Source organism: Equus quagga, chromosome 2 (genome assembly GCF_021613505.1).
Source record: "Equus quagga isolate Etosha38 chromosome 2, UCLA_HA_Equagga_1.0, whole genome shotgun sequence".
NCBI lineage: Eukaryota > Metazoa > Chordata > Mammalia > Perissodactyla > Equidae > Equus > Equus quagga.
This window is the reverse complement of record NC_060268.1, coordinates 28013638-28040994: the sequence shown is the minus strand read 5'-3', so window position 1 is coordinate 28040994 and position 27357 is coordinate 28013638. Positions and strand designations below refer to the sequence as shown.

General features: G+C 56.4%; 2 protein-coding genes across 10 annotated transcripts in view; one reads left to right on the top strand and one right to left on the bottom strand.

Moving 5' to 3' along the window:
* Positions 1-160: 160 nt before the first annotated feature.
* Positions 161-19226, top strand: ARHGEF40 (Rho guanine nucleotide exchange factor 40). Of its 5 annotated transcripts, none has more exons than XM_046653027.1 (24): positions 161-450; positions 3032-3229; positions 3857-5102; positions 5251-5418; positions 5560-5680; positions 6267-6363; positions 6471-6551; positions 6684-6800; positions 7736-7831; positions 7941-8056; positions 8429-8555; positions 10555-10677; positions 10780-10923; positions 11411-12021; positions 12152-12386; positions 12681-12767; positions 13629-13844; positions 14560-14730; positions 15499-15676; positions 16431-16535; positions 16762-16905; positions 17407-17537; positions 17938-17984; positions 19094-19226. In XM_046653027.1, the coding sequence occupies exons 1-23, from the start codon at positions 448-450 to the stop codon at positions 17977-17979; spliced, it is 4557 nt and encodes a 1518-aa protein (XP_046508983.1). In that variant the 5' UTR covers positions 161-447; the 3' UTR covers positions 17980-17984; positions 19094-19226. The 5 variants fall into 5 exon arrangements, with proteins under 5 accessions (XP_046508983.1, XP_046508982.1, XP_046508981.1 ...); XM_046653026.1 differs by lacking the exon at positions 19094-19226 and adding an exon at positions 18229-18631; XM_046653025.1 differs by lacking the exon at positions 19094-19226 and adding an exon at positions 18111-18631.
* The window catches only part of ZNF219 (zinc finger protein 219), a 14500-nt gene continuing 6284 nt past the window's right edge, over positions 19142-27357 (bottom strand). Inside the window, exons 1-5 of one of the 5 annotated variants that reach the window (XM_046653032.1) lie at positions 27320-27357; positions 22585-22676; positions 20897-22301; positions 20473-20604; positions 19142-20207 (exon numbers count right to left, since the gene is read on the bottom strand). In XM_046653032.1, the coding sequence (XP_046508988.1) occupies positions 19603-20207; positions 20473-20604; positions 20897-22301; positions 22585-22590 (2148 nt within the window). In that variant the 5' untranslated portion in view covers positions 22591-22676; positions 27320-27357 and the 3' untranslated portion in view covers positions 19142-19602. Of the gene's footprint in view, positions 20208-20472; positions 20605-20896; positions 22302-22584; positions 22677-23443; positions 27056-27319 lie in introns of those variants that run through there. The other 4 variants (XM_046653031.1, XM_046653033.1, XM_046653034.1 and 1 more) reach the window with 4 other exon arrangements.

The window sequence follows — 27357 nt, the reverse complement described above, 5'->3', positions numbered from 1 at the left end:
TGTCCCTTGCGGAGGCTAAACCGATCCCGCAGGGAGCGAGGCGGAGGCGGGAAAAGAGGGGCATCCTCGGCGGGGCGGGCATCCGAGGGTCAGAGTCGGGACTACCCACTGGAGGGCAGGGCGGAGAAGGAAGAGGGTTGCGGGAGAGCGGGGCAGACCGGCTGGGGCGTCAGAGGGGCGGCGGAGAGGCTCGGCGCGGGAGAGGGAGTCCCGGCAGGGGGTCCCGCGCGGAGGAGGAGGCGGGCACTGAAGGGCGGGGCGGGGAGGGGCGGCCGTCTCGGCCCTCCCTTGCGGGGCCCCGCGGCCTGGGAGCCCGAGCGGGCCGAGCCGCCACCGCGGCCGGAGCTGTCCCCCAGCCAGACCCGGCGAGACGCTAGCGGCGGGAGGGAGGCGGCGGCGCGCCTGGTCCCGTCCGCCCGAGCCTCGGACGCGGCCCCGCGCCGAGCCATGGTGAGTCCCGCGCCGCAACCCCGGTGTCCCCTCCGCCTCCGCGCAGCCAACTCGGGGCCGCCAGCCCCCAGCCTGGTGCCTCCTGCTCCTGCTTTGGACTGTTGAGCGCTCCTGAGACTCTCCTCCCTCCCATCCCCCTTTCTTTTCTTTGATTTGTCTGTCTGTCTGCCCCACTGTCTGGCTCTGTCCCCACCGAGTATTGATTGCCCTCGCCCTTTCTTTCTTCCTCCTCTTCTCCACCCCCTCCCCCATCCTCCCTTTGGTCTCACCCCTAATCCACACACCCCCCTCCCTCACCCTCCTCTATCCTGACCCGTGCCTTCCTTTGCAGGATCTTCCCTCCCCCCCCGCCCCCCCCCCCCCCCCACCCCCCCGTCCAGCTCTTTACCCGCGAGAGACCCCTGCGGGTTGGTACTACAGCTGCCCTGGAAGGGGCCCGGCCTCAGGTCATGAGAACTGACCTGCCTGGAACCACCATTTTCCATCCCAGTCCCCAGCCCGGTGAGCCGGGCCCACCCATCCGGCCCTGGGGGACCGGCCACAGCTGTGACTGGGCTGGGGCCAGGGACATGGCCAAAGAGGGAAATTCCCGCGGAGAAAGAGAGGCTGCCTCAGGATAGTGGACAGAGTCGGGAGGGGGGCTCACAGTGCCAGGGGGCGTGACGCTGCCAGAACAGACAAGGGATTGGGGGTTGGGGGGAGTGCCCCGGAGCTCACGCTGCGGGGAACAGAAGTACTGTCTCAGAGCATTCCCGCTGCAGAGGGGAGGGAGCACTGGCAGGAGCTCCCTGCAGCGGGTAGGGGACCCTGGCAGCAGCAACTCAGGACACAGGAAGCAGGAGGGCACTGTTAAGGGGAAGCCCATACCAACCAGAGTGGACACTATCCTGGGAACTTTCACTCCAGAAGTACTGTCTGAAGAATCATTGCCGGAGTGGGCGCTGCCAGGGAGAGCGCCCACTGCGGGGGGCGGGAGGGAGAACACGGCCAAGGGGGCGCTCACTGCAGGGAGTGGAGGAGGGGGAGAGGCCCTGCCAGGGGGCGCTCACTGCAGGGAGTGGAGGAGGGGGAGGAGCGCTACCGGGGCTGCTCCTCTGCAGAAGGAAGGGCACCCCCCTGGCAGGGAGGCTGGAGCAGAAAGAAAGAGGAACTGGGCCAGGGAGAGCTGACTCAGTCTCTCTACTCTCCTCTTTGGTCCTGGCCGGCTGGAGGCTCGGTCTCTGTGCTCCTGCCCGCCGCCTCCCACCCCAGACCCCTCCCCTCCTCCTGCCGCTGCCGTTTCCTGTGGCTGAGACTCTCGCTCAGCCATGAGCTCACCGCCCCTAATGGGTTGCAGCTGCCTCGCCGCTCAAGCCCTGGCTCCCCCCTCCTGGCCTCGGAGCGGACGGCCCACTCTGCCTCGCCCTGGCCCATCTCCACCCTCCCCCACCCACTCTCGCAGCGCTGGCCGGGTCCCCGGAACACTGAGGGGTCTGTATGCTCGCCCACACACCTTGGGACCGGGTCTCTGTGCTGACGCACTGAATGTCCGTCTCTGGAGTGGCTGCCCTAGCTTCTCAGACGGTCGGGACAGGCGGGCAACTCTGGCTGGCAGGACTCAGTAAAATATGCAGTTTTGTCTTCAGGGCAAAGGCAGGGCAAGGGGGATGGGGGGAGAGAACTAGCTGAACGCTGCAGCAAGCATTCCCTTGCCCATTTACTGCAAAGAAATCTGATAAAAGGAACTTCAAAGCCATCTCTAAAGAGAAATAAGTTTGCAGAGGAATAGCCTGAGGGGTGGTGATTAAGGATCTGGGCTGGAGAAAGATAGCCCATTGATTCACTTAGGGAGGCCAGTCTGGAGGAAGCAGGGCTGAGTGTACGAGACAGTGGCTCCTGGTGGAGGTTGGCAGAGAGGTCCTATTGGAATCAGAAAATACCTGATCAACATCAAGGCCTCCTCCTCCGTTCCCCACGTGTTCCCTTTGTGACTTTTTCCTCTTTCAACTGCCCCGGCCCAGGTCTTTGTAACCCAATCCCACAGAGCACTCTGGGAGAGGGGTACTAGAAAGACTCATGACAGACAGCCCTTCAGTCCTCATTCCCACCCAATGACCATCTCTAGTATATGGTTGTTCATGAGTGCTGGCACCTCCACTCAAGGTGGGGGGCTCCAGATAGTAGGCCCTGTGAGGAGGGACTTGCAGGATGGCCACGTGAAAGGCCCTACCCTCTAGCGCTCTCAGCCATCAGTAAGTCCCCTGATGGATAGCCCAGAAGCCTGTCTCTTCCTGAGGAAGGCCTATACAATCACCCCAATTCACAAGAACTGGGGACGGCCCAGGCAGAGACATTCACAAAAAATTCTCCCTGGATCTCCAAAGCCAAAGTCTCAGAGCTCTCATATAGAGTGTACTGCTAGGCCTGTTCACTCCCATCCCAGGCTCCTTCAGCCAGCGTTTCCTGAGCGCCCTCTCTGTGCACACACTGTGTACACGATGGGACCCCTGGGGAACACAGCCAGCACCATACCAGTATGGCCCCCAAGGAGCCATGTTTGAATGATTTCTAAGGATCTGCAGCCTGGTCTTGTCTCTCCCAGGAGCCTGAACCAGTGGAGGACTGTGTGCAGAGCACACTTGCTGCCCTGTACCCACCCTTTGAGGCGACGGCCCCAACACTGTTGGGCCAGGTGTTCCAGGTGGTGGAGAGGACTTATCGGGAAGATGCACTGAGGTACACGCTGGACTTCCTGGTGCCCGCCAAGCATCTGCTTGCCAAGGTCCAGCAGGAGGCCTGTGTGAGTGGCCATGCATCCCCGTTCTATCTCCCCTAAGATCCAGTGCCTCACTCCAGAGACTAGCTACACTAATTCCCTTCCCCTCCCAGAGTCACTGCTTCCCCTGATAACTGATCTTCCCAGAGTCACCAACCACGCAGATACTAACCACACACAGACACTCATCTTCCCCAAATATTGATCCCCTAAGAAACATCAGCTCCCAAAGACCCTGACCCTCCAGACCCAATTCCAGACATTTGCCCCCTCATAGCAATTTCTCAAGATACTAACTCCCCCAGACATGACTCAACAGAGTCAATTCTAGGATATAAAGACCTCCTAAGAGTCTCTGGCTCCTCCAAGACAATGGCATCTGCTGACCATGTCTTTGTAATGACTCAGTTCATACCCTCCCACACATGGAACCAGCTTCCTAGAGAAGGCTTCCTGCTACCAAAAAACTAACCAGTCCCAATCCCTTCCTCTGCCATGTGAACACCCCAAGATATCCCTTCCTGTTCTCCCAGGGTTATAACCCACCAGCCATAAGTCCACTCCTGCCTGGGGTGGTCCCAGTCTAACTGCCCCCTCCTGCTGGTTTCATCAGCAGAGGCCTGAGCGTAGCCTCTCACCTTCTCTCCCCAGGCCCAGTACAGTGGTTTCCTCTTCTTCCATGAGGGCTGGCCCCTCTGCCTGCACGAGCAGGTGGTGGTGCAGCTAGCAGCCCTGCCCTGGCAGCTGCTGCGCCCGGGGGACTTCTACCTGCAAGTGGTGCCCTCAGCAGCCCAAGCACCCCGCCTGGCACTCAAGTGCCTTGCCCCAGGGGGTGGGCGGGTACAGGAGCTGCCTGTGCCCAATGAGGCCTGTGCCTACCTGTTCACACCTGAGTGGCTACAAGGCATCAATAAGGACCGGCCGACAGGTCGCCTCAGCACGTGCCTACTGTCTGCGCCCTCTGGGATTCAGCGGCTGCCTTGGGCTGAGCTCATCTGCCCACGATTTGTGCATAAAGGGGGCCTCATGGTTGGACATCGGCCAAGCACACTGCCCCCAGAACTGCCCTCTGGACCCCCAGGGCTCCCCAGCCCTCCACTCCCTGAGGAGGCCCTGGGCACCCGGAGTCCTGGGGATGGGCACAATGCCCCTGCTGAAGGACCTGAGGGCGAGTATGTGGAGCTGCTGGAGGTGACACTGCCTGTGATGGGGAGCCCCACAGATGCTGAGGGTTCCTCAGGCCTCTCCAGGACCCGGACGGTACCTACTCGAAAGGCTGCTGGAGGAAAGGGACGGCACCGGAGACACCGGGCGTGGATGCACCAGAAGGGTCTGGGGCATCGGGACAAGGATGGGACACGCCCACCCGGTGAGGGGAGCAGCACCGGAGCCTCCCCTGGGTCTCCCCCAGGAGCTGAGGCACTTCCAGAGGCAGCAGCCCTGGAGGTATCTGAGCCCCCAGCAGAGGCGCTGGGGGAAGCCTCTGAATCTTGCCCTCTGAGGCCAGGGGAGGTTGGGGGAGGAGCTGGCCAGGGGGCTGAAGGACCACCTGGCACTCCTCGGAGAACAGGCAAAGGAAACAGGAGAAAGAAGCGAGCTGCAGGCAGAGGGGCTCTTAGCCGCGGAGGGGACAGTACCCCGCTGAGTCCTGAGGACAAAGAAGAGACCAGCCATCAGGAAGCCCTTGTCAATCTGCCCCCGCCAAATGAGCCCCAGCTTCCAGGACGCAACCCGTCTAAGGAGGAGCATGAAGGCTTGGGGAAGCCAGAATCTGACCCGAAAGATGAGCTCAAACCAGCAGGTGAAAAAGAGCCTTGGCCCCCAGAAGCCTGTGGGCCTATAGAAGAGAGGGCCAGAGAGAGAGAGCAGGAGGGGCCAAGCCTGGTGTCCATGGCAGGTGAGATGACACCGAGGCCAGTGCGCCAAGGGCCAGCATAGGTTGGGCCCAGGGAAGGGGGCTGGAGGAGGAGCAGAGGTGAGGCTGGGAGTGGAACTGCCAGACCCATCCTCACTTCAGGCCTGTAGCTCTGCCTGTGTCTGTGCAGGACCCACAGGTCCAGAAGAGCTCCTGTCCGACCCCCCAACACCACCCCTGGAGACTGTGCAGGAAGTAAAAGAGGACAGCGTCTCAGAAGAGGCCCCTGCAGTCTCCATCTCTGATGACCCTGATGTAGCTTGGGACTTGATGGCATCTGGATTCCTCGTCCTGACTGGTCTGTGGGCATCAGTGGTTGAAGGGAAAGGGGTAGAGGAAAGAGGAGCAGTTGGGGTGGGCTGCGGAGGGAGGCAGGGTGGATGGGAGGTAGCCAAAGCCCGCCCCCAGCCAGGACAGCCTGGCCGTTTTGTGTCCTTAGGAGGGGTGGACCAGAGTGGGAGAGCTCTGCTGACCATTACCCCACCGTGCCCTCCTGAGGAGCCCCCACCCTCCCGAGACATGCTGAGCACTGCTCTTCATTACCTCCACTCACTGCTCAGGTAACCAAGGCCCAGCACTGGCACCCTGGACGTTAACCTCCTGAGTCATAAGGACCTTGACCTCCTCTCTTCTCAGGACACTGACCTCCTGACCTCTAAGACACCTATTTCTTCAACTCCCAGATTTTCAAGTCATTGACCTCTGACCTTACTGACTCCTGACCTCCAGGATATCTTCCTCAATCCTCAAAATCAACACTGCTGACTTTAATATCCTAAGACACAACCTAATTTAATCAGGACATTGATTTACTCATTCACCAACTATTTATTGAGCACCAAGAACCTATTAGGCACCATGCTACGTGCTGGCATTGAATTCATATCTTTCCAGACCTTGATTCCATGACCCAGTATCCATGTAAATATAGGCTCCTGGTTTAGGTCCCCACCTCTTGGACACACATCCCAGACTTTGGCCCTTTGCCCATTGCCTCCCAAACGTACCAGGAGCTAACTTTTCCTGAGGACTAGTACCACTAAAACCAGACCCTGTGCCGCTATCCCCCTAACACACACACACCCATGCACAAACACACGCATGCGCACATGCACACTGCCTCCTTGGCTCTTCCTGTCCCCGCAGGCCTGATCTACAGATATTGGGGCTGTCCATCCTGCTGGACCTTCGCAAGGCACCCCCACTGCCTCCAGCACTCATTCCTGTCCTAAGTCAACTTCAGGTAACCAAGCCCTGGAGACAGGTAGTTTTCTTGGATCCTGACTCTTTCCCCGTGGCCATTCCAGGCCACGCATTGCTCACAATTTAAGGGTCGTTCTTTGCCTTCAGGACTTGGGAGACCCTCCCCTCATTCAGCGGCTGCTGCTTCTCACCTATGATGACCCTCCAGCTGAACTCCATGGATTTCAGGTTTGAGCCCCTCACTCCCACCTAGTCCCCATCAGTAGCAGAGAGAGGAGAAGAGGCTGGCTGGAGCCCCAGGCCAGTCCCTGAATCCCTGGGTGCCCAGGCCAGAAACCTCCTGCCTTCACATGTCTACAGGGTGCTGAGTTGCTGTCAGAGAATGATCTGAAAAGAGTGGCCAAGCCAGAGGAGCTGCAGTGGGACTTGGGAGGCCACAGGGAGCCCTCTCCCAGCCACTGGGTAGAAACACACCAGGTAAATCTTATCCCTCCTACCCGGGACACTGGGAGCCAGGAATGACCCAGCTGAGGACATTCTAGGAGAGAGGGTAGACCTGAGACATGACCAAGGAGTTGAGAAAAAGTGGTTTCCCTTCCATTCAACTCAACAAGTATTTATGGCTCACAAACCATGAGCAAAATATTGTGCATGAACCATGAGCTACTGGGGAGATGGGAGGAATAAGTTAAATTCTTAATGTGACATTAAGCAGCATACAATTTTTGGTGGGAGGTAACTCAGAAACAACTGGAGAAGAGTGCAAGGTAGTGTCGCTGGGGTTCTGGAAAGAGCCGAGAGTCACTGGTTCTGGCTCCGCGTGGCCATGTGAACCTCCTGTACCTCACTCTGGAGATGGTTGGTGCCTTTCTGTACCTGCTCCCTGCACCAACATCCCAGCCTCAGGATCCTCACCCACAAAGTACAGCAATTGTGATATAATCTCTGATTCTGTGAATCTAAGTGCTGTGAGTAGTCAAGAAAAGAGGTGTAAATGTGATCTGAGCTGAGTATGAAGGGGGTCTGTAACACGGTCTCTAAGCTGTGTCTCAAAGGGGAAGTGAATCTGAGCAGGCGGAGAGGAGGGTTTTATAGAGTGAAGAGCCAGTGCAGATGAGGGAAAGGAGACTCATGTTTACTAAGCTGTACAATGTGCGAGGCCCATGCTAGGTGCTTACCTGGCATCATCTCTTTAAACCTCACAAAATCTGGTTGTCTTCTCTTGACTTTACAGTTGAGGAAACTGAGGTTCAGGGAGGTTTCTGGTCGTACAATTAGTAAGTGACAAATTCAGGAACTGAACCCAGCACTGCTTCCATAAAAGTCTTTGGGGCTGCCCCACCTCCACTGTAGGGCTTAGGCTCCTTATCCTACACTCTGTCCTGGACTCCATCCCTCTGTGTGTGTTTCAGGAAGTGGCAAGGTTGTGCCGCCTGTGCCGAGGTGTGCTGGGCTCTGTACGGCAAGCCATTGAGGAGCTGGAGGGACCACCTGAGCCAGAGGGAGAGGTATGAAATGAGATGAGACCAAAGGAGATGGGGTGGGGATGCGGATGAGCTGGGCTGGGCTGCGGACTCTTTGGTGGAACCCCAACGGTCAACTGCTCCCTGCCCCCAGGAGACAGTAGGAATGCCTGAGCCCCTACAGAAGGTGCTGGCAGATCCCCGACTGACAGAGCTGCAGAGGGACGGAGGAGCCATCCTAATGAGGCTGCGCTCCACCCACAGCAGCAAGTATGAGGGATGGGTGTGTGGGGGCAGGTGCACATGGGGACGGAGACACAGCAGAGAGTTGCCAATAAACCTTAGCCATCAGATAATTCTTACCGAGCATGTATCCGGACAAGATGTCATGCTTTTCCACTTATCTCATAACCCTCACAATGACCCTAGGTGCTAGTAAGGATTACAAATGGGGATTTGGAGGATCAGAAATGTTAAATATCTTGACCAAGATTAGTCAGTAAATGGAAGAGTCAGGATTCAAATCCAGGCCCACAGGCTGACCCATGATGCTGTGTCACTTCTCATGTTGGGATGCAAGGATGGAATGGAGTGGGGGGCTTGACAAAGGCAATAGTTCATTCTGCCCCCATCCTTCCCCAGGCTGGAGGGCCCAGGCCCAGCTACACTGTATCAAGAGGTGGATGAAGCCATCCACCAGCTTGTGCGCCTCTCCAACCTGCACGTGCAACAGCAGGAGCAGCGGCAGCGCCTGCACAGGCTCCAGCAGGTGAGCCAGGACCCCCATTCACTTCTTACTCGGCCTGGGGACTTGGCCTCCAGCACTCCGTTTTCCGCTGATACTTAGAGGTGGTGGGGTTCTCCCAACCTGACTTGGTTGAATGGCCCTCCCTCTCTCCTCACCTCCCCTGGAGGTTGGTCACGGTCAGTGTGAGATTCAACAAGGGGGAAATAGCATCTCAGCACCAGCAAAGAATAGGAGCGAGATCTTCCCTGCTCCTCACTATTTATATTTGATCAAGGACTGTTAGAGGTTGTGAGAGATGCTCAGGTGCCCTGAGGGATTCTGGGAAGAACTGATTGACTCTGGAGTGCCTACCTCTTTAGCTTAAAAATAATAAGTGTCTATTGATACCAGCTCTTTAGCTACACTGCCACCCATGCTCCCTCAACTCCTTATACAATGTCATCCCCCAAACTTGAGGCTGGAAAAGTCCCAGATCCCTCCACCTTGGAAGGAGAGAGCAATGGAAGCCCTCAGTGCCTTGGGAAGCAGGGCCTCTATGTGGGGAAGATTCGCGGATAAGGCTGGCTTCTCTGAACCTTGATTCTTCTCTCCTGGGGTTAAGATCTCTATCAGGATTTTCTCCCCACCCTACCATGTGGAGTAGTGAGGGCTTTGAAATCCGATTTTTCCTCCCTAGCCCTAAGCGTGGTGAGTGAACACCCCATGGACCTATGCGTGGGCATGGGGGGGGGGCGCGGAGTCACCTCAGGGTCAATGTCAAAGGAGGGTGGGGACAGGGCTCTCTGTTTCCTGGGACTTCTGCATATTTTCTTCCTCCATCCAGTATCCAAGGGGTTGTATCTCCTACTGTTTGCTTCCTTGCTTGCTTATTAGCTGTTTTCCCCCTGTTTAAAAAATGTTAGCCTACAGGATTTGGAGTCTAAAGTGCTCAGCTTGAGTTCTAGCTTTGCTAGGAGTGGGATGTTGGACAAGTCTTGAAAGGTCTCTGAGTTCCCAAGTCCTCATCTGTAGAATGGGGATGATAATAACACTTACCTCACAAGGGTGTTGGGAAGATCAAATGAATTCAGCAAAGGACCATAGAAGTGTCTATTGTTGGCACTGGTTATTAGGAACAATCTCAGACTTCTCTTCCTCAGGCTGTCTCACTGCAGCCTCCAGCCTTTCTTCAGAGAAAAAATTATCATCCTTTCTTTTTGAGGAAGATTAACCCTGAGCTAACATCTGCTGCCAATCTTCTTCTTTTTGCTGAGGAAGACTGGCCCTGAGCTAACATCCGCGCTCATCTTCCTCTACTTTATATGTGGGACACCTACCACTGCATGGCTTGACAAGCAGTGCCATGTCCGCAACTGGGATCCGAACTGGCAAACCCCGGGCCACCAAAGCGAAATGTGCGAACTTAACCACTGCACCACCAGGCCAGCCCTATCATCCTTTTTGATCAAATATCCCAGAACCAATATAAGAGTCCCCAGAGCCCCTTAATAGGCAACTAGAGCTGCTCACATGCATGTACATTTGCACACACACACACACACAACCACTTCCCGGGCCAGCTCTCCAAGCCTGGGCCCTGAGCCTCCTGCACACCCATCCCTGGGCTCAGCGGATGTGATGTTTCTCCTGGCCCTCAGTTATCCAAACAATCCTCATCCCCTCATCCTGCCTCAGGCTCATTTTAGAGGCAGTTTAGTTTAGATAAAAGCAGTTTTATCTATTTCACCTCCAGCAGTAGCCCTGGCACCCTAACCCGCTGCCTCAGTGTCTCCTGCCAGCCCAGCTTCCCCTTCATCTGCTGCTGTACAAAGACCTCTTACTTTCTCACTTGGGCCTTGTGGAAACTACTACCATTCACTGTCATCATTCCCACTTTACAACTGAGATGAAATGTTGAGCCCGAGGCTCTCCGGATTGGGTGGGTGAGGGGGCTGGAGCTGGATCTCAGCTTTCCTTTTCCTTTCCTCTGCACGGCCTCCTCCTCCCTTATGGCCCTGCCCTCCCACCCCGCCTGTCCCAGGTGCTGCAGTGGGTCTCGGGCCCAGGGGAGGAACAGCTGGCGAGCTTCGCTGTGCCCGGGGACTCCCTGTCTGCCCTGCAGGAGACAGAGCTACGATTCCGAGCTTTCAGCACTGAGGTTCAGGTGAGAAGGGGGAGAGGGGCAGGTGAGCCGAGACATGTGGGGAGGAAGGGGGAGCCTGACTGGGACTGAGCACCAGGTCTGAGCACATCCTCCCTTCTGCAGGAGCGCCTGGCCCAGGCGCGGGAGGCCCTGGCCCTAGAGGAGAACGCAGCCTCCCAGAAGGTTCTGGATATCTTTGAACAGCGGCTGGAGCAGGTGGAGAGTGGCCTCCATCGGGCCCTGCGCCTACAGCGCTTCTTCCAGCAGGTGTGTACAGAGCCTCTTCCTTCTGCGCCCACCATTGCCTCTGTTCTGCCTGCAGAGGCTGATGGGGTAGTTGTTAAAAGCAGGGACTCAGGAGGCCATCTCCTTGGCTATGACTCTTGACTCTGCCACCTACTTGCTGAATGACCTGGGAGAAGATGCTAAACCTGAGTGTGCCTCAGTAGGCACCTACCTCGCAGGGCTGCTGTGAGGATTATATAAACAATATATAGAAAGCACTAACTACAGAGCCTGCTACTTATAAATTCTATATAAGTATTGGCTATTCTTCCATCTAGGCTTCTCTTCTCCACCCAGCTCAGACTGGCATGGTTAGGCAGTGATGCTGGGATAGTGAGGGGAGGTGTTCTGAGAGGACTGGGAGGGTGATGGGCATTAGAAAGCCATCAGCGAAGGAGGACAGGAGCTGCCATTGGGCAGCATGTGGGAGCGGCGCATGACTTCACTCCCAACCCCTTTGGCCTTGTAGGCACATGAATGGGTGGATGAAGGTTCTGCACGGTTGGCAGGAGCAGGGCCAGGTCGGGAGGCAGTGCTGGCAGCGCTGGCCCTGCGGCGGGCCCCAGAGCCCAGTGCCGGCACCTTCCAGGAGATGCGGGCCCTGGCCCTGGACCTGGGCAGCCCAGCAGCCCTGCGGGAATGGGGCCGCTGCCGGGCCCGCTGCCAAGAGCTGGAGAGGAGGATCCAGCAACAGCTGGGAGAGGAGGCGAGTCCACGGGGCCACCGGCGACGAAGGGCAGACAGCGCTAGCAGCGGAGGGACCCAGCGGGGCTCCCACAGCCCTTCACCCAGCCTCAGCTCCCTGCTGCTCCCCGGCAGCCCTGGACCACGGACAGCCCCATCCCACTGCTCCCTGGCCCCCTGTGGGGAGGACTGTGAGGAGGAGGGCCCTGAGCTGGCTCCAGAAGCAGAGGGCAGGCTGCCGAGGACCGTGCTCATCCGAGGCCTGGAGGTCACCAGTACTGAGGTGGTAGACAGGACGTGCTCACCCCGGGAACACGTGCTGCTGGGCCGGGCCGGGGGGCCAGACGGGCCCTGGGGAGTAGGCACCCCCCGGATGGAACGCAAGCGAAGCATCAGGTGAGAGCCCAGCCCAGTTGGTGCCCAACAGGCAGGCCCACCCACCCAGCAGGAAAAGAACACGACACTCTTGGGGGTGGTGACTCCCTCCCATGCCTGGCCCCTCTGCCACTCCATGTTGTACCCACAGTGCTCAGCAGCGCCTGGTGTCCGAGCTGATTGCCTGTGAGCAGGAGTACGTGGCTGCCTTGAGTGAACCAGTGCCACCCCCTGGGCCTGAGCTGACCCCTGAACTGCGGGGCACCTGGGCCGCTGCCCTGAGTGCCCGGGAGAGGCTTCGCAGCTTCCATCGGACCCACTTTCTGCGGGAGCTTCAGGGTTGTGCCACTCACCCCCTGCGCATTGGGGCCTGCTTCCTTCGCCATGTGAGTGATCCTCTCAAACTTCTTCCAAGTCCTCTCCCTTCACATGTCTCAGCCCCGTCCACGTGTCCCCAACCCCCACCCTCAACCAAAATATGCAGTCCAAGCTCCTCTGATTCTACTCAGCCTCTGTGCCTGGCCTCCACTCTCCCCATGGAAGCCTGTCATTCCCTAGGCAGACTTGTGCTCCCTGGTGGCCTGTCCCTCTGGGTTGCAATGAGGATGCAGGGGAGGAAGGGGAGAGGCTTGGCCTGCAGGGCCTCAGCAGGATGGCTGACCTCTTCCCCACTGCCACAGGGGGACCAGTTCAGCCTTTACGCCCAGTATGTGAAGCACCGACACAAACTGGAGAATGGTCTGGCTGCACTCGGCCCCCCGACCAAGGTAACTTTTCTCCAACCCACATGAGAAGGGGAGGAGCCAGGAAGACCTAAAACCCAGCCAACCTCAAAAATCTTTCCTGGATATGCCCAGGAACATCGCCTACCAATAATCCCCCAGAATTGCTGAGGGTGGGACAAGCACTGGACTGGGAGCCAGGTGAGCCTGGGTTCTTACCTAGTCCACCTGAGGGCCTTTGGGCAAGATTCTTAAGTCTTCTCTGCCTCTGTTTCTACATCTAGTAAATGGGGGAAATATTCACTATATCTAACTCACAGAGTGCTCTGAAGATCAAAAGACCTCACATCAAAAGATGTAAAAGTGACTTCAAAAGTTAAAAGCCAGTGGGGCTGGCCCCGTGGCCGAGTGGTTAAGTTCGCGTGCTCCACTTCGGCAGCCCAGGGTTTCACCGGTTCGGATCCTGGGCACAGACCTAGCACCACTCATCAAGCCACGCTGAGGCAGCGGCCCACCTAGCAGAACCAGAAGGACTGACAACTAGAATATACAACTCTTATGGAGAGAAGAAGAAAAAAAGAAAAAGAAGATTGGTAACAGATGTTAGCACAGGTGCCAATCTTTAGGGAAAAAAAAGTCAAAAGCCAGAGACTATAAGGGATATTTGTATTCCTCTTCCATTCCTCTTCAAGATATAGAGGATGATTGAATCTCCTGCAGGCCTCTCACCTGCTTTCTTTCTAGAGGAAAGAAAGGGGAAAGTAAGGTTTTTCGCCTTACTTTTAGGTGTATCCGGGCTGGATCCACCCTTAGAAGCCTGAAGTACCACCCACCTTCCCGGCAGGGCTCACCCCCCACTGGCTCCAGCCCCTCCTCTTATCCCTGCCTGTCTCCTTCTCAACCTAGGGCTCCTCGGAGGGTGGCCCTCACCTGCCCCGGGCCCTGCAGCAGCCTCTGGAGCAGCTGGCCCGGTATGGGCGGCTCCTGGAGGAGCTCCTAAGGGAAGCTGGGCCTGAACTGAGTTCTGAGCGCCAGGCCCTTGGGGCCGCTGTGCAGCTGCTCCGGGAACAAGAGACTCATGGCAGAGACCTGCTGGCAGTGGAGGCAGTGCGTGGCTGTGAGGTAAGGCCATGGCTCCAGTCACTCCAGCTCAAACTGCCTAGCCCTGTGGCCTAAAGCATGGGCTGGTGACAAGAGAACTAGATACAAGGTTAGAGGGTCCCAGGCTATAATTTCTGACCAGCTGGATGGCCTTGGTCAAGTCAATGAACTTCACTGGGCCTCCGTTTCCTCATCTATAAATAAAGAAGCTATGTCCTGCCCAACATCCCATGATCCTACACATGCCTGTGCTTTCCTATTGCTTTCCTAATTCTTAGCTTTCCCTATCTATCCTGCACTTCCTCCTGCATCTCAACACTCAACACCTACCTTATTCTCCTCTACCTAGTCTCTTTCCAGCCCTGAGGTTCCAGAACACGTGGGAAACCTACCTCCTCAGGGATAGACCTCTTTCCCCTTTAATTCTTTGCTGATTCTCTTCCTGGGACAAAATGGTGCTTTGGTCTCCAACATGCAAAGGCTTCCCCGTGGGAGGCTGTAAACCCTACTGTGCAATGTACCTTCTGACTTCAGAGGCAGGGCTGTGCTGCTGGGCCAGGTGTGCTGGGCATGGTGACCAGTGGATGGATGCTAGGCCAAGGGCTTCCATGATTTCCTGACCCTGGCTGAGAACACAGTGCATTAGGCCCCTTGCCCTATACATCCCATTTTTACTTTCTGTAAAATATATACAAAGGGCTCCAGGGCCAATGACCTTTCCTTTTCCTTTCCCTAGACAGATCTGAAGGAGCAGGGACAGCTCCTACACCGGGACCCCTTCACCGTCATCTGTGGCCGAAAGAAGTGCCTTCGCCATGTCTTTCTTTTTGAGCATCTCCTCCTGTTCAGCAAGCTCAAGGGCTCTGAGGGGGGGTCCGAGACTTTTGTTTACAAGCAGTCCTTTAAGGTACAATGCCTGGAGTGAGAAGGGGGGCCGGGACAGGAAGTTGTGCTCTTCTTGAGAACACAGGATGTTCTAGAAATTCAACCCCAACCCAGGTTCAGAGTCTGCATCATCTAGAGCAGGATTTGGCCTATAATCAAGCATCAGGCTAGGGTGTTGGGGTGATAGAAGTCCCTGTCATTGGTCTACCCCATGGAGTTTTCCTTGTCATTCATGCAGGAGACTCATGTGGCATTCCAAGCCAGAATGGAGGAGGACCTTTCCCATTAAGAACGCACATGCCTTTTGAGTTAGGAGTGGTTCCTGGGGGGTGAGGAGAAAGAACATTATATATATATAGCTTAACGTGATGGAACTGAAGAACCCAAGAGGACTGGTATCCAGATAAACATCAATAGCAACCTACAGTCCTAGATCAGGCAGTGTGGCATGATTCTAAGGGTTTCTAGACTTTGTCCCCCTATACTAGTTCCAGGTCTTCAGGGGGGAGTACAGTATAAAGAAAAAAGCCTAGGTTTGGAATAACAGACATGGGTTTGAACGCTCTTTCTCTAATAATCTGTGATAAACCCTTGGGCAAGCTGCTTCATGTCTCTGTAAATTATGGTTGTTAGGAAGACTAAATGTAGAGCAGTTGGCACATGGTAGGTGTTGAGCAAACATTTACTGAACATCTACCAGATGCCAGGCTAAGTGTAAGTGCTTTTCCATGTGGTACCATCTAGCCAGGACTCACTCGGTCTTTACCCACTCTCCTCTGCTCTTTCTCAGACTGCTGACATGGGGCTGACAGAAAACATTGGAGACAGTGGGCTCTGCTTCGAGTTGTGGTTTCGGCGGCGGCGTGCACGAGAGGCATACACTCTGCAGGCAGCCTCACCAGAGATTAAACTCAAGTGGACAAGTTCTATTGCCCAGTTGCTGTGGAGACAGGCAGCCCACAACAAGGGTACCGTGCAGAGCCGGGGGAGGGTGTGCTTGCAGTCAAGGTTATGACAGAATGATAGCTGGGGAGTGTGGAGACGCTTGGGAAAGCAAGGTATAGGGTGGAGAAAGAAGGACTTACAAGAAGATTCAAGATCTGACCTGAGAGAGATTGCTGAGGTAGAAATTAGTCAAAGGGGTACCAGCAGGAAAGAGGAAGCTGGCAAATTTCAAGGAAGCAAGAGCAAATGGCTGGGCAAGAGAGAGTGTGAGAGAGAGAGAGAAAGAGAGAGAGAGAGAGAGCTCACTGGACCTGGGTTCTGGAACTCACTTGCTGTATGAGCTGGACCAGTTTGTTTTGTTTTTAATCCTCTGAACCTCATTCCACACATCTGAAAAAGGGAGGTAATATCTACATCTTAGTGTGATAAGGAGGATTGAATAGAGTGATATGTGTGGAAACACTTACTATAAAGGTATGTAAAAACCTGAGTTTGCTGTTAGTGCCCAAGATAAAGGGAAGAAAGTGAGTATTAGAAGAGAAGCTGAGCGGCTGGGATGCCAAATGGGCAGGATGCAACATACAGGAGAGAAGAGACAGATGTCTGGGGAGGAAGTCAAAGACCACCATCACCATCCATGTCATGACAGTCAACACGAAGAGACATCAGAGGAAAGAGAGTTGGGGAGAAGCAGAAAGAAGAGTCCCCCGTGATGGTGCTAGGGCTGAAGCAGAGGAGGGGCAAAATGAGGTTGGTAACATAGTCTCTGTTCCCTAGAGCTCCGAGTACAGCAGATGGTATCCATGGGCATTGGGAATAAACCCTTCCTGGACATCAAAGCCCTTGGGGAGCGGACGCTGAGTGCCCTGCTCACTGGAAGAGGTGAGAGCCAGACTGCTGGGGGGTGGCCCCCAGAATTCAAGATCATGAGAGTGAGGGTACCGTAGGGAGGTGTGGTGAAAAGTGAGGAAGGGTAATGAGTGGATATGTCGTCCCAGAAACTGTGGGACTGACTGGGAGACCCTCTATGAGACTGAGGGTCATTTCAGGGAGCCAGGAGGGCTTTCCCACACCAGCACCCCACCCCCCCACTCCCCACTCTCTGCAGCCGCCCGCACCCGGGCCTCCGTGGCCGTGTCATCTTTTGAGCATGCCGGCCCCTCCCTTCCCGGCCTCTCGCCGGGAGCCTGCTCCCTGCCTGCCCGCGTCGAGGAGGAGGCCTGGGATCTGGACGTCAAGCAAATTTCCCTGGGTGAGGCACCTCTCAAGGGGTGGCTCCCAAAGCTGGGTCATGGTGGTGATGTTTAGGCTGCTTGCTGCTGAGCAATTTCTTTTCTAGCCAAGTAGCCCAGTTGCCATGACAACTATGTACAGCTTTCCCATTGCTAAAAGAGCCTTCCATCTGGTTGCTAGGATAATGCTTACAGCAGCCTGTTGCTAAGAAGCACTTCCTCTGTACCTCTCTCTCTAGCTCTCCTTGGGTTTCTATGGAAACTGCCTCAGCTTCCTGTTGTACCCTCCTGGTTCACCACGGCAATCCTTAGTTTCCTGTCGCTTCTTCCCTGGTTGCTCTAATGATGCTGCTGACAATTTCCTGCCTCTTGGTAGGGGGGTTCTCTTGCAACTGGATTGCTATGGTGACTCACAGCTTCCTGTTGCTATGGAGCTTTTTCTTCCCTGATGGAGCAGCTTGGTTGCTTAAGGTAATCTAGAGGGGTTCCATACCCTGCTCTCACCCTAGCTTCCCCTCTAGCCCCAGAAACACTTGACTCTTCTGGAGATGTGTCCCCAGGACCAAGAAACAGCCCCAGCCTGCAAACCCCCCACCCTGGGAGCAGCACTCCCACTCTGGCCAGTGGAGGGATCTTAGGGCTATCCCGGCAGGTAAGTCCCTGTACTAGGGCTGGGAAGGGGTGATTTCATCATCCACTTTCTCGGTGGGCTCTTCTGACCATTCAGCCCATGGGGGGCAGGGGGAACCAGTGAGCTCTCAGCAAGGCTACAAGTTGGCTATATTATCCAGTCTGCCTTTCTCCTCTCCCTCAGGCCTGGCTGAGAGGCGTCAAGGTCAGAAGTGAAAAGGAATCTTTAACAAGGAGCATAGTGCAGGAGTGGATGGAAGGGGGAGAATACCAACGGCCTAGTTTGGATTTGGATTAAATCAGCAAAATTCAGGAACTTTAGGAGGAAAGAGAGGTGAAGTGACAAGCTTGGAAGAGAGAGGAAATATAGGGAAGAGGTCATTTCTTATCCTGTAAATTCACAGCAGTTTCTCTCCCCTCAGAGTCATGCCCGAGCCCTGAGTGACCCCACCACGCCTCTGTGACCTGGGTGAGTCAGTACCCACTTTCCGCCACATCCAACACTCCTTCCCTCTTGCATGTACTGTCCTTCCTTCTCCCAGCTGAAGCTTCTTCCCTCTCCCAACCCACCTCCCTCTTCTTTCCTGGCTTCTAGAGAAGATCCAGAACTTGGCTACAGCTGCTCCTCTTAGTGCAGTTTGGGCTGGGATGGCAGTGGGACATAGTGGAGGACTGGAAGAGCATTGAATTCCTTCCCTCTGCTTCCTGGACAGAGGAGGTCAAAGGACCAGCACGGTTCCCTGCTACCGCTATCTCTAGCTCTCCCCAGCCAGGTGCCTTCCTGCCGGAACCAGAGTGGCCACACGTGCTTGCCTTCATCCCTGGGAGGTGGGGAAATTATCCCTCATTCAGTCCTTCCCCATCCTGGGCCACTACCTACTCGCAGGACACTGCCCCGTGTCAGACTGTGTTCTCCACCTATTCCCGGCCCCAACTCTCCCTGAGAAGACTCATCTCTGCCAGGTCAACTGTAGTTCCTGGTGACTCCATTCTGGGCTGTCACAGCAAACAGAGCTATGCAAACCATTAAAGAAGGGTGGGCGGGGAAGTGCAGACTTTATATATGTAATTACTGTTATTCTAATACTATTGTTATATTAAATGTATTTACTCACATTCTGTCTCTGAAGAGCAAGAGCAGCCCTCTGGGTTGAGATGATACTAACTCAAGCACTTCCCCTCACCCAACCCTTAACTAGACACAGAAAATAAGACCGAGGCTACAGGGAACTCTGCACCCCTTACCTGCCCAAAGCTGGGCCTGGGCCTAGGAAATTGTGCCTCTTCCACAGAGGCTCCTGGAGGCTCCATGCACCCTTTGAAGTGCCTCCTCTCATGCTGCACCCACTTCTGGAGGCTGAGCTGGTCATAGTCGAGCTGGGATCCAGCGAGCACACTCCAGCAGTTCAGACCACAGTGCTTGAGAATCCCCTAGGCTACTTGCTAAATGCTCATTCCTGGGCCCCACCCCAGAGCTACTGAAGCCGAAGCCTGGGGGTAAAGGCCAAGATTCAGCATTTCTTACCAAGCTCTTTGGAAATTACTAAGTGCCTGAAAAGGTGACTATTTCCTGGACAGAATGGCCCAAGGAAGAGGACAGGACATAGGCAGACAGACACAGTGCCCTGTGCCTCAAGACACCTGTTTATTGGGGACACAACTCTGCGACAGGGATGACAGGAATCGTACCAAAAATAGCGACGTCTACAGGGCCCCTGAAGGGGCTAGAAGGGTACAGTGCCCCCCACCCCCACCCATTGTACAAAAATAAACTCTCACGCCTATGGACCAGCAAAGACTGGCAGAGCGGCTCCTCAACAGGGACACAACTGTTCTCTGCCAGCCCTGGGACCCCGTTCTTTGATGCTCACCCCTGCCACTTCTAAGGCACTGTGACTCTCCCCTGGGCTGGGTGGGTACCGCCCGCCCACCCTCCTACACCCTCTGCCCCCTCCACCTCTGGTCCGCCTGGGGCTGGGATGTGGGTCCCATGCTGCCCCCTGCTGGCTGCTCTACCCAACTACCTCTAGCGCTCCCCCGCTCCGGCGGGGTAAGCTCACTAAACTAACCGCCCCTAAGAGAGCTCCCTACCGTTCTTGCCCCCCCAACCCCGCCTCGCCCGATCTCGACAGCCCGGGGGACTCCTCCCCTTCCTGCGAAGGACTGGGAGGGGTCTCTCCCGATGGTGCTCGGGCATAGGGCGGGGATGCGTTGGCCTGGGGCGGCCGGCGGCCCCGAGCCCGGCGGCTGTGGTGCACTTGCAGGTGCAAGGCCATGAGCTCGGGGGCTCCAGTGGCGAAGGGGCAGAAGAGGCATCGGTGGAGGGCACCCCCCGGCCCGGCCTCGCCTCCTGGGCCCGCCCGCAGGGACAGGTCCAGGGGTTCGGCCTCACCGCCTCGCCCGTTGCGCAGGGTCCTCCCGGGGCTGGCGGGCTTCCTACGGGACCCCGGCGCGGCACCGCTCGAAGGAGGCCGGGGGCTCGCCGCGCCCTCCACCCAGGTCGCAGGCTGCGGAGCCGGCTTGGCTCCTGACTGCTGGGCCGAACCCCGCTGGGAAGGGGGCGGCGGCTCTGGGGGCGGCCCAGGGCCAGCCCCGCTCCTCTGCTCCCGGTGGTGGCGCTGCAGGTGATATTTGAGCGAGCCGGATTGGGTGCCCGCGTAGTCGCAGTGCGGACACTTGTAGGGGCGCTCGCCTGGAGAGAGGGGTTGCGATAGGGTCACAGAGTCACGATCACTGCCCGCCCCACCCGCGTTTCACTCCCACGTACAGACCTCCTCAGAGCAGGAAGAAACACTGCCCCTCCCAACCCGTCTGATTTAATAAAGCAGCGTTTCCCAACGATCTCATCTGGCCAATCTGAAGGCTGCCAAACGTCATCTCTACGGCGTTTCCCTTAGCCCTCTCACCTCTCTTCCTGCCCTCCAGTACCCTTCCCACCCCAGAGGCTGCCCCCTCACCTGTGTGCACTCGTAGGTGCACTTTGAGGTGATGCGCTGAACGGAAAGATTTTCCGCAGAAGGGGCAATCCTTGCCGGTGGCCCCCCGGTTCCCTTCAGGCCGGGTCCCTCCAACTAACAGCCCATTCTCTTCTGCAATACACACGTTAAGGAAAGTCAGAGGGACACTTTGCCCTAAACCTATCAGGGCCAAACGCCCCCACACTCCATAGGATTGCTTCCCCTCTGGGCCCAGGAGAATACAGTACGTCTGGGGGAACCCGAGGGGTTGGATTTGTGCCCTCAGAAAGTGGTAAAGCCTGTGGGGGTAGGGGGAAGCGAGAAATAAGACAGACCCTTTTTAAAAGGAGATAAGAGCGGAGTGGTGAAGTCAGAGAGGGCCCTGGATGCTGAAAACCTGGGAGAGAGGAACGTCCTTACGTACCCTGCGTCGCGGTGGACCTTGCCTGGGCCCCCGCGGCAGGCGCAGAGTGCGGCCCCTCGCCTGGGCGCGGGTGCAGTGAAGCCAGAGGGCCCAGTGCCCTGCTCCGAGCCCAGGACTCCTCCTCCGCCTCCACCACCTCCTCTTCCTCATCTGGCTCCTCGGCACGGTGCCGGCGAGCCCGGGCCGGGAGAGCAGAGGGCAGTGGGCGGAAGCCTCCGAAGCTGCGGCCAGCCCCAGGCTCAGCGCCCTCACCATTGGGCCGGGCCTCACCAGCTCGAAGGCTCAGGTAGCCCAGGAGGCTTGGGGGCTCACGGCGCTCAGCCGGGGTGGGCGCCGGGGCCAGGAGGAGTGCGGGGCCCAGTGGCTCATAGGCCAGCAGGCCCAGGTCAGGAGGCTGAGGGGCCCGGGCAGGCCCGGAACCAGGCCCTGGGGCACGCAGTGGGCCCAGCTTGCTGGCATGCACCTTCATGTGGTTCTTAAGGAACCAGGGCTCCTTGAAGCAGCGGCCACACACAGGACACGCATGATCGAAGGAGGCCTTGTGCTTGCGCATGTGGCCCTTGAGAAACCAGGACTGTGTAAAGCTCTGGCCACACACTTGACACCGGAACTCCGGAGGCGCAGGGGGCTCCTCGGGAGCGGCAGGAGCGGGGGCAGGGGTTGCCTCACGTTCAGGCTCCGCCTCCGGCTCGGGCACCGATCTGGGTTCAGGCTGGGGTGGAGGCTGAGGCTGGGGTGCCGCCGAAGTGGCCGCCAGGGGGCGCTCAGGAGCTCCGTGGGCCGTCAGGCTGTGGTGCAGCAGCTCCTCCTCCTGGCTGGAGCCGAAACTGCACAGGCCGCATTTCCAGGGCCTGTGCAGGATGTGCAGGTGGCGTTCGCGTTCCGCCGCGGTGCGAAACTTGCCTTTGCAGAAGGGGCAACGGAAGGCGGACGACGAAGGAGCCTGGGGCCGCGCCAGGCTCTCAGTGGCAGAGGTGGCATGCACGCCCCCTGAGCTTCGGGCTCTCCCGAGTCGGGCCTCGCGCAGTAGCGCGCGCTCCTCCAACTCCAGCAACAGGCGCGCGGCGGGGCTACGCGGGCGCTCGGGCTGATGCGTGCGCAGGTGCGAGCGCAGCAGGGCCCGCTGGGCTGCGCGGTGGCCGCAGTGCGGGCACTGGAAGGCCTGGGCGCCCGGGTGCGCCCGCAGGTGCAAAGCCAGGATGGAGTTGAAGCGGAAACGCTTCCCGCATACAGGGCAGGGAAAGCGCCGTTCGCCTGTGCGACTCTCAGACCAGCCCACTGCTCCCATGCCTGGAGACCCGGCGCTCACGCCTGGCCCGTTGGAGTAGCGCTGCAGATCCAGTTCGCCGTCGAAGGCCGGCGGCGACGGCGCTAAGTGGCCGCCCGGAGCACGGGGACGTGAGCCCTGTGGAGAAACACGTGAGGAGAGCAAAGGATGGAGAAGGGAGAGCTGTGGTGGAAGCAAGGGCACAGAGGGCCGGAAGAACCCCAGGGAGGGTGAGTTGGGGCCTGAACCAAGAACAGTGGATGCCCATCCCACTCACCTCGGGGAAGTTGGGGGATGAATGGGAATTGAGCTGTTGGGACCACAGAGATAACTTCTAATAACGGGGGTCAGAGAGAGAGAGAGGTGAGGGGAGGGAGTACAGTTGTAGATACTTGCAGGTTCAGGCCAGAGCTTCACTCACCTCCATGGACCCCCTTCACATTCTTTGGTTCTGGGGAGTGCAGGGAAGAGGAAGAGGAAAAGCTGCTAGTGAAGGCAACAGGTGCTGCAGAGCTAAAGCAAGAGAGACAGATTTGGAGGAAAACATGAGCCCTAATTTTCAGCAGTGGAAAGAGTCACCCCCAACCCCAGACTCTTAGCACCTTGTATTCCTGAAACCTATCCCTTCTCCTTCCTTGCATCCTGAGACAGGAGGGGGCTACTGTCTTCAAAACGTGTACTCCTTGATTTGCCAAGCCCACAAGGCTCCCTGATAATCCAGAGTTCTTCCCCCAAATTATTCGTTTGAAATGCCTGGTCCAGAACAACCACCACGCCCCCCACCCCCACCAACCCCCCCACCCCGAGGGGTGGGGGAGACCATCATAGTATACCCCTCTCTCATTTAGGTTGAGATGTATAGTTTGATGAGCAAATGGGGTGGGCTTGCCTTGCTCCCCAGTTGTCCAAGTGAGACCAGTTGCTCTCAGACCCCTAACTGACCAGCCAGCCAAACATCATTCCAGGCTCCACTGTCCTTCCTTCTGCCCTTACCCTGTCTTTCTGTCTTTCCCCCTCATTCTCCCTCCCTCTGCCTGGATTCCTGATCCATTCATTTCCATTCATTACAGAGACTCATTCATGCATGGGAGAGAAACACCTCCCAGCAGCAGAGAGTCTGGAGACAGACAGAGGGGGAGGGGCATGAAGGGGGAGAGAGCCAGAGGGAGAGGGAATGAAGAGAGAGTTGGGGGAGGAGTGGAAGTTCAGGGGCGCTGCTGGCCTGGGGAAGGGGTTAAAAACTGCAAATACCAGATAGGATTCATCCCCATGTTTCAAACCTTGGAGCCTGCAGTTTGATGGGGCATCTCAGCCCCTTTGTCCAGGGCTGTTCCGAAGCAGGCTTTCCTCCTCTCTGCAGGGGAGAGGCTCCCTCACACAAGAGGAGGATTACACTGGCTCTGAGCTCAAGAGGCTGGAGTGAGGGACGGGGGGCGGGGCTGGGCCATCTGCACAGATAGGGGCTCAGCACATGCTCTGGGCAGGAAAGGGTTAAAATTCTCCAGGCTAAAATTCCCTGGGCCTGGGATGTGCAGAGCTCCAGTTCTGAGGAAGGAGAAGAGCACTGAGAGGAAGAGGATGGGGTGGGGGGGGTCGACTCTCCTGATGCTAAGCTGCAGAGGAGGTTAGCATTAGGACTTAGACGCAACCCCAGAATTAAGATTCATGGAAATAGGCCTAGGAGAATGACCAGAAGTCGTCCAGTCGACCTTCCTGCTTACATATAGAATTGTATCCATTCAAGGCTAGATGAACATGGGCCTAACCTATTTTTTTGCCTGAGATAGAAAGAATATTTGAGATGTAAAGAACTTCCTTACAATAGGCATTGTGAAACTGAAATGGGTTACTGAGAAAGTAAAGCATTACTTTGCTTAAGGATCTTTAATAGAAGAGAATTGGGCCAGGAGTCAGCCCTGCTTATCAGCAAAGAGAAAAGGCTCTGGAGGTCCAAGCCTTCTTTAATGTTTGACATTTAGTGGATGTGATAAGACTCCATGAAGAAGCAGGTACCTGTTACATGTGGAATCTGGGTTATGGGAATTTTATTAACAGGAGGTTAATTAACAAAGTGTCCTTGTCCAAGGGTCACTAAACATCCTCCACCACCACTTTTAACATTTGTATTTCTGTAGCTCCAAATTAGGGCATCCACTCTCATCTTCTAGATCCTCCAAATAAACCCCTTTGCTGGGCCCAAGAACCTAGCCAGGCTCTCTGAGTAGTGTCATGAAAGGTGAATTTGAGTAGGACTGAGAGGCGCAAGGCTACTGGGGCCCAGTCTGACCACTGATAGCCCTTCAACCTTCAGTAAATCACTTAACCTCCCAGTTTACTCATCTGTAAAATAAAGGGGTTGGACTAATTTATATTGACGGTGGCTTCCAGCTCAAAAGTTTTGTGGTTCTGAGTGAGAGGACTCTCTGGACCCCAGAGAAACGTGAAAACAAATGGTCATCCCTTCAGTACCATGGAGAGTGCAGTGGGCTACCACAGGAGCCACTTTGGCCACCTCAGTACCATAGGCAGAGCTATGAAGTGCTAGAGGGGCCACGTTTGCCATTTTAGCACCACAGATAAGGCACTGAGAGAAGCTGGAGGATTTTTAAAAATTCCTATCTGGGAATCATAGAACAAAAAAAAAAACAACAGTGGTACCACAGGGATTATTTTAGCCTTTTGGATGTCACTGAAAATAGATAGATGTAATAGAAAATAGATGTAACTAGAAGAATTTTAATTAGCTGTAAGGAGTGTCCTGACAGTTACAGTTTGTACATCCTGGAATGAGTTACTGAGGCATCGTATTTGGGTCCATCACATTCTGTTGCTCTCCTGGGGATTCCCGGAACATCCTGGTGTACAGCCAATCTGGTATATTCAGAGGAAGCAGATGGTGGGGGAGGAGGGGGGAGGCTGGGAATACTGCATGGTCATAGCTGACTAACCTATGGGCACATACTCTGATTCCGAGAAGATTCTAGGGCCCCTAAAACTGCCTGTAGGATAGGAAGCAAAATACCTCATGGGAGGCTGACCTCATATCCAAGGCAAGTAGAGTAGGAATAGGGCAAATCTTTCTTCCCCAAAACAAAACAAAAATAAAAACGCTGTTTTGCACATAGCAGTTTCCAGGATGGAAATACAGTGCTATACAAGAAGGCCCAAATTGAAGCTGAATTCCCGAGCAGGGAAAGTTTCCCCTTTGATTTTGTTTTTTTGACTTGAGGGGGGGACCTCAAATCAACAAAACCCACTGAGAGACCCTTCTAGGCCTAGTCAAGATTTCCTGAATCATCTCCACACCAAACCATGCCCGATCCCATGAGTTTTTCTCAATAGGAGAAAACACTGACAGGGCCCAAGATCTATGAACTGGCCTGGAACCCAGGTCATGCATGTATTGCCTATGGGCAATAATCACAGAGTTTTCTACAGTCAGGCCCTAAACACCATCCACGAGACTTAGCCAGACAGTAGCACTGACCTACTTTCCACCCCAACTGGGAATCGGGGGCTATATTGCCCTTATTTGAGTTCTGTAGGGATGCAGGGCCAGGGGTAGGGATCAGAAATCTTTCCAAAGCAACAGGCCAATTACATTTAGGTGCTAGGAGAGCAGGTGGAGAAGAGGGTGGACGATCAAACCTTACTGAATACAGAAGGATGGAAGGGTTGGTGAGCAGACTCTTGGACAAAACAACAGCGACTGGTACATAAATGCATCTGTTGACTGGAGGACCACAAAGATTGTCCCTCAAGCCTTGTGGTTCAAAAGTTTTTAGGGTCAAAGTGTACGGGGTAAGGGTTCAGGACTTCTGAGCTATAGTTGTGACTAGGTTTTGTCTCTGGCCATCTCTGATATTTGTTGCTTTTCCCTCTGTTGAGAATCCTACACCTCCCAAGTCCACTAACAATTATGATGAACACTGCACTAGATGGGGTTAAAAGGAAAAGGAGCTTCTTAGGTGGTCTGGGGTCAAGACCACCTTTATTGCTCAGACATGCCAGCAGTTCACTTTTACGCTCTCTTCTCCATGGCCCTCTGAACCGCACTGCTCAGGTGGCCCCTCCAAACTGACTCCTCACCATAGCTTGCCCACCTTTTAGACTGAGTTCTTGGTAAAGCCTCCTTCCCTCCGTCCTCAGTGTCCTGAGTTGGGGGCATGGACCTCAGTCATGGACTTCCAAATGTACAGGAGGTGATAGGAAGGTACACCTGCTCACCTACTGCCACCCCACCATGGTGAATCTTATCCCAGAGGCATGTCCCAACTTGACCCCTCTTCTGAAAGTTCTAGAAGACCTGGATTTGGGGGAGGAGGCATGTGGCCAGCCCTAAGTCCCCTAAACTGGAGCTGACCCTAGAAAGGTGAAAGTCTTAGCACCCATATGAACCTCAGTCCTCAGATTAGGGGGGTGGGGTGGGGGGTGGTCAGGACAGCCTCTAGGAAAATCTCCCTCCCAGAAGTAGGTTGGCCAAGTAGGGCAGGACCTGTGGTCCTGCACAAGAGGTTCTTCCCGCAGCACCCCAGACCCCTCCCGGGGAAAATAAGCCAGAAGGATGATGGGGGGCAGGGTTGGGAGATTGGGAGGCCAGGGCTCAGCTACCCGGGCCGGGAGAACAAAAGCTGAGTTGCAGCCGCCTCCGCTGCTGCCGCCGGCCGAGCTCTTTGTGACACTTTGTTTGGGACGCGGAGAGGGAAGCACCCCCCATCCTCTCCCCTCCCCCACCCTCGCTCCCGGAGAGTTTGGGTTCCTTCCCCCTCCTCCATCAGCCCTACCTGGGCCGGGGGGCGCTCACCCACTCGGGCTCCCAGCTCGGCCGCCCCGCACCCCCAGGCCCCTCGCGCCCTGCCTTCGGGCCCCTACAAAGACGCCCACCGCCCCCCCCCCCCCCCCCCCCCCCCCCCCCCCCCCCCAGGCCCCCCTCGCCCCCCAGCCTCCCCGGCCCCCGCCCCCCCCCCCCCCCCCCCAGGAGCTCTGGGCGAAGTTTGCTTGGGGCCGAGCCGGCGCCCCTCCCCCGCCCCCGCCCCCTGCACCTGCTCCGAGCCGGGCGCGCGGAGCGGGCCCCCCCTCCGGGAGGGGGGGAGGGGGCCGGGGGCGGGGGCCGGGCGGCGGAGGGGGGGCCGGGAGTGGGGGGAGCGGCTACTCACGAGCCCCGGGCGGGCGGCGGCGGAGCGGGCGGCGGCGG